Source organism: Euprymna scolopes, chromosome 30, assembly GCF_053919585.1.
Source record: "Euprymna scolopes isolate OS-2025 chromosome 30, ASM5391958v1, whole genome shotgun sequence".
Taxonomy (NCBI): domain Eukaryota; kingdom Metazoa; phylum Mollusca; class Cephalopoda; order Sepiida; family Sepiolidae; genus Euprymna; species Euprymna scolopes.
The window spans coordinates 85,182,189-85,193,781 of NC_136511.1; the positions used below are offsets into that span (position 1 = coordinate 85,182,189).

The 11,593-nt window shown below is 34.7% G+C and overlaps 1 protein-coding gene across 1 annotated transcript in view; it reads left to right on the plus strand.

The window, feature by feature from the left end:
• Positions 1–7,850, plus strand: part of LOC145254608 (uncharacterized) — a 138,340-nt gene extending 130,490 nt beyond the window's left edge. The window contains exon 5 of the mRNA XM_080113216.1: positions 7,309–7,850. Coding sequence (XP_079969342.1) covers positions 7,309–7,421 — 113 coding nt within the window. The 3' untranslated portion in view covers positions 7,422–7,850. The remainder of the gene's footprint in view (positions 1–7,308) is intronic.
• Positions 7,851–11,593: the final 3,743 nt, after the last annotated feature.

The window sequence follows — 11,593 nt, forward strand, 5'->3', positions numbered from 1 at the left end:
TAAATTTATACATATAATGCCATCTAATTATTCGCAGTGATTAAAAAACGTTGTTATTGTAAGTATTTCTAAATTAATGACTAATCTATTTTATAACGAGAAAAAATTCACAGGCAACAAAGAGAATGGTAATAAAGCAAAAACAGAATCAGGATATTCATAGCATTAAATAAAAATAAACATAAATCATACCAAAACATATACGTAGTAGTTCTAATCTCCAAGAGATACAAGAAGCATAGTTTATAGCTATCCGTTAAAGTTCCATATTTCTCCAAATATTTCGTTAGGGTGGTCTTATATTTTATAGCCGCCATTTGCCGTTTAGGTGGCACCAATCAAAATTACCCACTCTATAGAAAATAGACATCCCACAAACCGTTAAAATAAATTACCACGCAGCAACAATACACCCTCTATTTAACCATAATACATATACCCCTTAATCTCAATACTATGTTAAAGACCATATACAAACTTATATATCATACTATATAAAACAAGCTTCTCCTTATTTATTTAGAATTTAATAAAGCTTCCCCAACATTCTATAATTCCTCTTAATCTTTTTCGTCCCTAATTAACATTACGCTAGACGCTGCATCTTCCCCATGCTACCTAGCACCTTCTCTACTCTGCTGATGAGAAGCATTAGGCTTCGAAATGCCCTGACATAAAGAGTCCCTTCTATCCTCTAAATTTTTCCTGTATTCCATTATTCAATAAATGATCCATTCTATATCTACCAATATATAGTTTTGTCTTCATTTGTTGTCCTATTGTATAAGCTCCAATAATAATTGTTGAGCTTGGCATTATCCGGATAAGTCTCCTTTTGTGGAATTGAACTTTCTCTTTTCCTTTTACATTAAGCTATATATATATATATATATATATATATATATATATATATATATATGTGTGTGTGTGTGTGTGTGTGTGTGTGTGTGTGTGTTACGATGAATCCACATAAATACGGAAAATGTAGCTTAATTGCCATAAATATTTTTATCACTTATTATATGTGTGTTTGTATTAGTCAACTCGTACAAAGCCATATTCGTCCAAGATTCTCTTTTTCCCTTTCATTCTTCGTCTTTTTTACAGCACTCGTCATCTCAAGAGTGTAGTACTCATGTTAAATTTGTTGCTGTGCTTAGCTACTTGCAAATAGGTTGTTTGTGCCTTCATTTTATACAATGAATTATCACGTGCGCAATACAGTCTGCGTCGGAATTCAAGAACACAAACGGCACATTCCAAAATTATCGCGATTTTATGTTCAATTCTCAGTGTGGGCGTTCGAAAAATACAATTGCATCCCTATCCAGTCATGGCTGACAAAACGAGAGCATGCTAACTCCGTGAAGTAAATAAAGTGTTCTGTTCGAAATTCCGTCCAAATTCCTTAGTTCGACAGAAACATTCCTGAGTTTCACAGGATATACCTGAAAAAGGTTGGAGGTTACATCGACCGAAACGTTGTGAAAATCACACTCAAGATAAAAAAACAGTAGTTTGTAGAATACAAATAATATGAATATCTTCTATTTTCTCCGTCATCCATGACCGGGTCAAAGTATTTTGTAAATGTGTTATTAGTATCACTTTTAATGATAATCGATCCCTCAACCACAAGAAAACTGACATTTAGAGCTAATTATTATCTTCGCCAAATTATTAATCTTCATCCATAAAATTCCGAAACTAATCGATTCTGATGTCATGTCTTATATATCATGCCGTAAAGCTTACAGATTGCGTCACGTTTTTTTACACTGTGATGTGTGCCACTCTATAACAGATATTTATAATTTATTTTTATAAATGAGAGAAGATATATAGAGAGAGCTAATTTGTTTTAATTCAAAGTGTTTTGTGTCACAATCGAACTCAGGACTTAGTAAAAAAATTATTTAAAACAAAAGTCAGCAACAGGAGTAATCGATGCATGTTGTTTAATCGTTTCAGTGATTCGTTGGTCCGTGAAGACAAAGAAATTTGTCGAACAGCCAAGTTTCGAGAAGACGAGATGATGTTTTTTTTTTGTTTTTTATTTTTATTTATTTATTTATTTTTTTGTATGGAGTGGGAGCGACTATTAGACTAATTTCAGAAGTGTGGATTGCAAACAGAAATATATTTAACAATACTCGTCATGATTACCAGCTGGATAATTAATAATAATGTGAATTTAAAAACGAACGTATGAAGCCAAAGATTTATGCGCCGACTCGTAAACACGTTGATTTCACAAAGGTTTTTATTTCAAACAAATTATTTGGTAAAATGAACATATATATATATATATATATATATATATATATATATATATATCTTTCATGTTGACAACACATGGAGATATGTTAAGTACAGATAGGGGTAAAAGCAATATGGGCGAAATTTCGTGAGCTGTTATTTCTGATAACATTACAAAATGTATAAGTATAGCAGCTTTTTCTGTAGTGGAATGTTATGTATTAGTGACTGCAGGACCTTTCTCATCCGACTGCACCACAATGGTAGATCCATTATTAGATCGAATGTGAAATCTGACCAAACCTAACACATTATAGCATAGAATTTGCTGTAATTTATCCAGTGATTACCCTAAGGACAAATTAATAAAAATGTTAAATGCATACACATATTGTCCTGGAAAGGTGTTTTTTATATTTTCATACAAATTATATCGATTTTACCAATTGATTGACTGATTGACGGCTATACTATTCCCGTATTCATACTTTTTTAATGTCGGTATATTGTGAGTGGCGACTGACGTAAACCAAACTTCAGACTCGAAATTTCATATACAGGGTACTGAGATTTGGAAAAATGTTTGTTATCCGTTTTCGGCCAGAAATTTTGCTGTTAAAGTTCAACGATTTGATCTTTGAGAACTCTACCAAACTCCTCCGACAATTTTGGGTCTAAACACTTGAAATTTTAGATATAGGTTCCTTGGACATGGATTTAACTTAATAATTGATTTGAACCCAAACAATAAATGTTAAAGGGGTCATAATAGGGGTCAAAGTTTTAGTGCAAGCTTTTTAATCGGTTTGAGTCGAAAATTTGAGTTAAAAATATATAAATGTATGTATGTATGTTTGCATGTCTGCCTAAAACTTTCGACAGAAGCGACAGATTTTCACAAGATCAGTATTGTTTTTAAGTTCGATTTTTCAGACGAAAATATCAAAAAAATTGGCTAAAAACATTAATATTTTCACCTTCAACTGGGCACTTTTCTACAGGGAGGGGTCGCTTTCTTCGCCAATATTTTCGAAAGCCATACTCTCCTTTCGATTTTCTAGCCTTAATTAAAACCTACCTCACTTATAGTTTTCGTTGGTCGTAACAGCAAAGATGACAGGGGTTTTTTCCGTTCTTTTCTTCCTTTGCGGTAAGGGTTCGAGCCTACCTTCCTACTATCACTTTTTTTTTGCTCAACATACACCACCAAACACCCGCGCAACGCCGCGCACCTAATGCTAATATATATATATATATATATATATATATATATATATATATATATATATATATATATATATATATATATATTAGACTTTTGTAGCCCGTTGCCTTGAATGACTGCTTTATGCCAATTTGAACGTTTAATATGGTTAAATTTGTGCTCATTTTTTGCATACATCGCGATCACACATCGGTTCCCGTTATATAACCGAAGTTAATCGACGTGGAGCCTGGTCAGTACTAAAATGGGTGACCATGCGGGAATTCCACTTGTATGTGTTCTCCGCTTATCTCGGCATTGTTTCCAGTCGCCTTGGGTTCTCCTGGCCACTGGAATCAAGCACTGCCGATTTAGGAGAGCTGTGGTTGGAATTGCGCAACCGTTGCCTCACAATTTCACGCACAGCTATCCTTACAGGGGGTATCCATTGTTTTTCGAGACTGAACGGGGCTTCCACTTTACATTAAATACTAATCCCTATTAACCCCTATTAAGCCCGAATTATATATCGACCGGACACGATAACACTTAATTCGCTGAACCTGACAATAACAAGAGAGCATACAACATTTCAGTCAGATTAGCACAGTAGTTTCCGAGAAAACGTTACGGACAGATAGAAAAACTAAAAGAAATATAATCTAGATGTTGATATTGTGGATGTAAAACGGCCTTACAAATACGCTTGAAAACATGCCGTTGTTTGTGGATGCAATTACGGAGATATTGATCAAATTGGTCGCCATTTTAGGTTGGCGCATACGATTTGCTGCTACACGCACACAAATAATTATCAGCATCCACAATCTGACATGGCGTTACTCGTCACCATCCGATTGATTCATCCAAATATACTGTTCGCTTGTCCGTCTTTAATTGCCTTAATCAAACTATCATTCTGTTTGCATCGACAAATATGTAGCTACAAGACAAAATATGATCAATCCGATGATATGTAAACATCACGACGGAATATAAATGGCGCCGGTAACACTTTTTTTTGACATCTCACTTAAATTCATCACGCATTCATTGCGCAATGTTGTTGACTCATTTTAATAAAGGGATGCATGTTATTCAATTCTTTAAAAACAAAATACAACAAATAAACAATGCCAAAGAGAAAAGGCATACATCTTTCGGTAATGCATAGAGTTATTGGATATAGCTTTATACCAAAAATATACTTCGAATTATAGATGGGCCCACACAAAATGATACTTTCTAATCTAAAAAATATCTCTCGAGTTATAACTGAGACTGACTTATACGGCGTATGACTTTTTCATTATTTTTATTTATTGTTGAATTTATATTTCTATGCAACATTAACCCAGTTTAATGCGACAACAACACGGCTACAACATTATGATTTTGAGTTTGTGCTTAATTTCTAAACTCAGTGCTGATTGGTAGAAAGATTTCAACTTCCTTTCTCACTTGCCCAATCAGAGGCCATCTTTCAGATGTGTACGTGATCGAAATTGATAAAAATTCAATGCTCACTAGACTCTTTCTCTTTTCCGGTCCGAAGGCCACTAGCGAGCTAACACATTCGACAATACTTCTTTCAACATTAAATCTTCACTCTTGTAACGAAACCGACCCCCTAGCCCTAGGGTTTTACAAGAAGCTTTATAGACCTAGCATAGCAACCGCAGGAGCACAGATATAATAAACACATACACATACGTACATAGACATGATCCTGACTTCAACATGTGTGTACTTTACAAAGTACTATTCTCATATATGAACACTTTTCTTTTTAGAAACAGGTCAGTCCATCGTTTATATACGAACTCTTTTCTCTACCATACTTACAGGACATTTATTTTACACCACGTGGACTTTCTAATGTTTTGATTTCGTCAAAACCCACGGACGTAATAATGCACTAACACCTTGTCTTTTGCATCCCCTTTGAAATGCTTGTTAACGAACACTCCCCAATAAAGTTGTTTTAAATGTTAGAATGAGACTTTGTCCAGTTATTCTGCACTTCTGCTATTGATAATTTCAGATAACTGTTTTTTAGTAATATTTATTTATTATTCTAATAAATACTTGCCTAATGTGTGTTTATATTTCCATACCAGCAGGGAGACCCGATGCTGCCCTGGATTGAATTATGATCAACAAATGTTTCACACTCCCATATTTTTATTGTCATCGAAATCGATGAAATAACTCAAATCGATTGATTGCCTGCTCTAGTTTGGGGCCCATCACGATGCACCGGGATGAAGCTTTACATGCTTCTCACAGTGACTTAGTCCAAAATACATTGTAGTCTACATTGCACTGTAGAGAACCTACTGTTGATTTTATAAAATTATTTTCTATATAGTGGCTTGAGTTAAAGTTTAAAATGCAAAAGTCAAGTATCATTGTTCAGCTGTGCTCTAAATAGAAATATTCATTTCGAACGCCCCTCTATCTTATCAAAGTATCTACTGTTGATTTTATATGCCTGATCTTACTGCTTGTGCGGTGATAATGGCTTGAATTTAAGTTTAACATGATGCACTTCTGCTTTAAACAGAAATATTAATTTCGAACGCGCCCCTACTATATCAAAGATCCTACTATTGGTTTTATATGTCAGGCCTTTCGGCTTATGTAGTAATGAAACTTCTCAAATGCACTTGTGATGTTAGGCTGTGTAGGTCAAAATCGCCTGTCGTTCTGTCATCAGATTTCCATTATTGATACTTATCGAAGATATTCTAATACAAAACCTGTCTGAAAACACTGTCATGCACATAAAGTACTTTCGTATTGTTGTGTATTGCCTTATCTAACTGTGTGTTATCTAACGGTGTATTTAACGGACTATTGTCCTCAGATCCCTTCATGCCTATTTACTTAACGACCCGTGACTCGGCTAGTGGTTGTGGGTGTGCCTGTGAGCGCGCGCGCGCGCGCGTGCGTGCGTGTGTGTGTGTGTGTGTGTGTGTGTGTGTGTGTGTGTGTGTGTGTGTGTGTGTGTGTGTGTGTAAAACATAATACGTATACACATGACGATATACCTGTCTGCTGCTGGCTGCTTCTGTGTTTTGGCCGCTGACTGGGGGGATTCGTCAACGTCTTGGGGAGCTGGATTCTGCCATAACAAGCACGCATGCAAGACACACAAGACAATGTATGCTTTTATATGTTGGTTTATTTTACTCCAGACATCTCGTTTTCCGCATCATGGAGTAAAATCGACGATCTCGGACTTGTCGCGTTTCTCTGCATCCATTTGGGGAGAGCTGCTAAACCCATTTTGCTTCCTCGGCTTCTCAGATCCAACTCAACTAAATTTACTCAAACCGGAACACCTGACACGTCACGTCAGGCCTCTGATCGCATAGTTCCGGTGCAACTAACCGGCCACTTAGTTTGATACATGTCACAACCTGACTCTCTGACGCTTCCTGCACCTTCATGCTCACCCAATTATTGTTTCCCACGATTCAATCTCTGTTGTTTATCCCGCTAGATTGATAGATAATTAGACAGACAGACAGACAGACAGACAGACAGACAGATAGATAGATAGATAGATAGATAGATAGATAGATAACAAGCAATTACATGCTTCCTACCGGCGTTGCCCGGCTATCACCTAATAGTATGAAATTTTACAAAAATCGGCCCAGCCGTTTTCGAGTTCATATGGAACGAATACACACACACGCACACACACACGCACACACACACACACACACACACACACACACACACAAAGTACCTTTTATATAATAGTTGCGATTATGAAATGGATTGAATCAGATTTTATTTCTATTTCTCTTTTTTTTTCTTTTTTTTTTTTTCAGAAGACAAATTTATCAGCGACATCGAATTTGAGAATCAGTTTGTAAAACTGGCGGGCAATTATGACGACAGTATGGTTGCCAATTCGACGCTCATTGTCGACTCATTGGAATGAAGGGAAAAGAAAAAAACACTCTTTGCTGATTGGCTGAGCAACATCACGTGACATTATAAGTGAAATAAATCAATTAATTCAGAAAAAAAAAATATTTATTTATGCCTCCGCGGGCAACTCATTAAAAAACAACAACATGCACTATTCAATCGCTACATTAAAAACAAGAATAAATATTTAATTGGCGTATTTAGTTACAAAAATAATATTTCAAACTCCAGCATGACAGACCGATCAACAGAGATACATAATCTCTTACAAAGAAGCGTGTGTGCATATGAAAATATAATTTAAGACTTAAGGCTGACCCGCATACTGACGGACAAAGTCTTTTAGATAGATTTTTGACGCATCTAAGAAAATCATTATTTTTTTTTTTTCTTGTCTTTTTTCTATACATCGCTATATTATAATAAAATCAGAAATCAGGTCGAGTATTTTGTTATTTTTAAGTGAACTCTACTGACGTGACGATTGGTTTATTATTTTATTATTATTCTATTTATCATGTTCAGACTTGCAAAGTCTTTCATTTAGCTTATTTTTACAAAATGCTATTCAAACTTTGTCGGGTTTAGCATGCTTGATGCTTTCTTGTTTCTTTACTTTTGTTTTGTTTTTGTTTTTGTTTTTGTTTTTTTTGTTTTTTTTATGTTGCTGCTATTGATATTGCTGTTGTTTTGTTTTTGTTTTTGTTTTTGTTTTTGTTTTTATATAAAGGAGATGAGAAAGAAGACGAGCGAATCGAATTTCTGCAGAAGGTTCACGAAGATCGTGCCCCAGGATTGTATTCCTCTTTGGTAGCAGGCATTTGTTATGCCTGCACGATTGCAGATTTTGCAGCGAGCAACAGCGAGAGCAGTAGCATCCAGTCGTTGCACAAAAATTCGGGGTTGGTTTGACCTAGAATAAATAAAAGAATGTCAGTAGCACATGCGCAGAATCAGTGTTATTATCTTCATCCCATGGATTTCTAGTATAAACAAAATCTGAAATAAAAGAAAATACTAACATCGCTGTGACGTAATATTCGGTCAGTTTAGTTATACACGTGAATACAGTTGTATGCAACAAAACCATTCGATGTGAAGTTGGCGTAAAAATTCCAGGAACGTTTTTATAAAAATGTTATACTTAAAATCACGGGATTTTATTCTGTCAGAATGTGACATTGAAAATTACAGGAACTTCTGTCAAAATGCAGAACTGAAAATTACAGGATGTTTTTCTGTCAGAATGTTGCACTGAAAATTACGAGAACTTCTATCAAAATTACAGGATATTTTTTTGCTAGAATGTGTTAATGGAAATTACGGAAATTTCATATTAGAATGGTGCATTGAAAATTTCGATAACTTGTATCAGAATATGTCTTATTAAGTAATGTTTTCACTCTTTAGCTACTAATTACGGTGCAACAATTGTGAATAATGAACGTGTTCGACATTTTAGTTATTTTGTCTTTTGGAGTAGTTCATTCTTTTTTTCCTTCAACTTGCGCTTGTTTGCATCACTCACCTGTAAAGTTGGGCCATTTTATTGACTACACCAATTTCTATAAATCTAGTTTAAGTTACCGTAGAGAAGGCAGTCATCCCAAACCCTGCCAATAGATATTTTTCTCCAGATTTAGGTCAAACTTAGGGCTCTCATCACCGCCCATGAAACTCGGTGAATATTTTTATATTCATTAATTTTATTTATTGCGGACATCCTCATCTTTTCTTACTTGTTTCACAACGGTTCGACCAGAACTCCGAATCTCCTAATTGCATCCACTGCAATTACTGCCTTCCATAGTTGTTGTCGTCTCACCACGTTTTGGCCAAGTAAGCCTATGACCGAGTTTGGGTAGGATTCAACAAATAAGAAAAGATGAGAATAATAGTTCGCAATAAATAAAAATTAATAAATAATACTCATCTCAATGAATTCCAATTAAATAATATATATACCATTCGGTATGGACCCGATTATGGAAGATCGGATGATAAAATAAACGTGGATTTATAAGAACCAAACAATTCAACCTTGATCATCCTTCGGGGCCCGTGGCGCAATGGATAGAGACGTTGAATCTCTACGGTTCCAGATGAGAATTGTCTAAAGATAGCGGTTTCAATCCTACCCAAAGCCGGTCAGAGGCTTACAGCCATAACTATGGAAGACAGTAATTGCAGTGGACGCATTTAGGAGATTCGGAGTTCCTATTCCGTCGCGGTTACCACCTGACGAAGGGCAGAGGAATAGTTGACCGAAACATCGTGAAACAACTAAGAAAAGATGAGGATAATTGTCCGCAATAAATGAAATTAATAAATAATACTCATCTCAATAATGAATTCCAATTAAATAATATATATTTGTATATTTATTTGAAACATGATAGAGCAACGAAATATTATTTCAAACGTAAGCGTCGTAGACTAAAGAAAATTCTATTTAAAACTTATGTGTTACAAAACAATAAAACGTAATAAATGCTATTTGAAACTTATCCGTAACAGAAAAAGTTCAACATGATTGCAAACTTAAATGTGGTATAAAATAGAAACTCTTTAGCTTTGTAGATCATTGTAAATGCTATTTAAAGTTTAAACGTAACAGGTTAATGAAAATCGTATTTCAAACTATAGTGAGACAAACCAATGAAAATCCAATTTCGAACTTAAGTGTAGCAGATTAACAACCAATTTAGACGCATTCAAAATAAGGCCCATTCATTTAATCTGCTAATTTAAAAATGTAAATTTTATTTAAAACTGAAGCGTTACCGATCGACGGACAAACCTTCTCATCGAGTTGCTTGGACGCATCTAAAAATATTTGTTTAATGGTTTCGCTTGCAATCACGCTTAACAGAATCGGAAACGAAGTTAAAATATCGATTCTTAATTGTTTATTTTATCCTTGGGGAAAAACATCTCAATTTCACTTTTGTTTTGGTTAATCGATTCATTTGATTTATTTGATCGATTTATTTTATATATATATATATACTAGCAATCGGTGCCCGGCGTTGCCCAGGTGTTTTGAGGTGTATGCTGAGAAAAAAAAAACGGTCAATTTTTTAAAACTTTGACCCCTATTATGAACTCTTAACATTTATTGTTTAGGGATCAAGTAAAGTTAATAAGTTAGATCCATGTCCAAGGAATCTATATCTAAAATATCACGTGTTTAGACCCACAATTGTAGGAGGAGTTTGGTAGAGTTCTCAAAGGTCAAATCGTTGAATATTGACCACTTAATCGCCAAATTTCTGTCGAAAACCTATCACATCGATTTCCCCAAATCTCAGTACCCTGTATATCAAATATCGAATCTCTAGGCTAAAAATTGACAGAGTTTTAGCGTAGGGAAATGCACACAGACGCACAGACACACACAGACACTATGACTTATATATATATATATATATATATATATATATATATATAAATATATATATATATATATGTATATATATATATATATATATATATATATATATATATATATATATAAACATAAACATCATATATATATAAGGATAATAGTACGCCATATATATAACAAAAGACCATTATTTACTGAAGTGAAAGGAAAACCCGGGGGAACTTTACCCAAAATAAATCTATATTTTTTGTGTGTATTGATAGTCTTATCAACACCCCTTTTTTCTATTTATTTAAAAAGAAAATACAACTTTGTTATTTATGAGTCGTGGAATTGCATTCATCTACAAAAGATCTAGCTAATGTGCATACTTTTTATCGTTTTTAATTAATTCCCTATTAGTTTTTTTTTCGGTTCTCTTCTACGATGATCATCTTTATTTAACTATTACGTGTAATTATATTCATACAGATATTCTATATGATTTATATTTGCGTAATATTTGCGTAGAAATGAAGAAAATCAAATTTACTTTATATATTTATCGTGTGTTAGTCAGCGGGCTTGGTTGCCATAACAACGTGACGTAGCCAAGGACGGTAGTGGACGTGAGTGTGTGTGCGTGTGTGCGCGTGTTCTGGAAATTATAGCAGTACTAATAACGTTTGTTAACGCCAGAGTGTGTGTGTGTGTGTGTGTGTGTGTGTGTGTGCGCGTGTGTTTGTTAACGCCAGAGTGTGTGTGTGTGTGTGTGTGCACGTGTGTGCGCGTGTGCTGGGAATGGATGACAACGA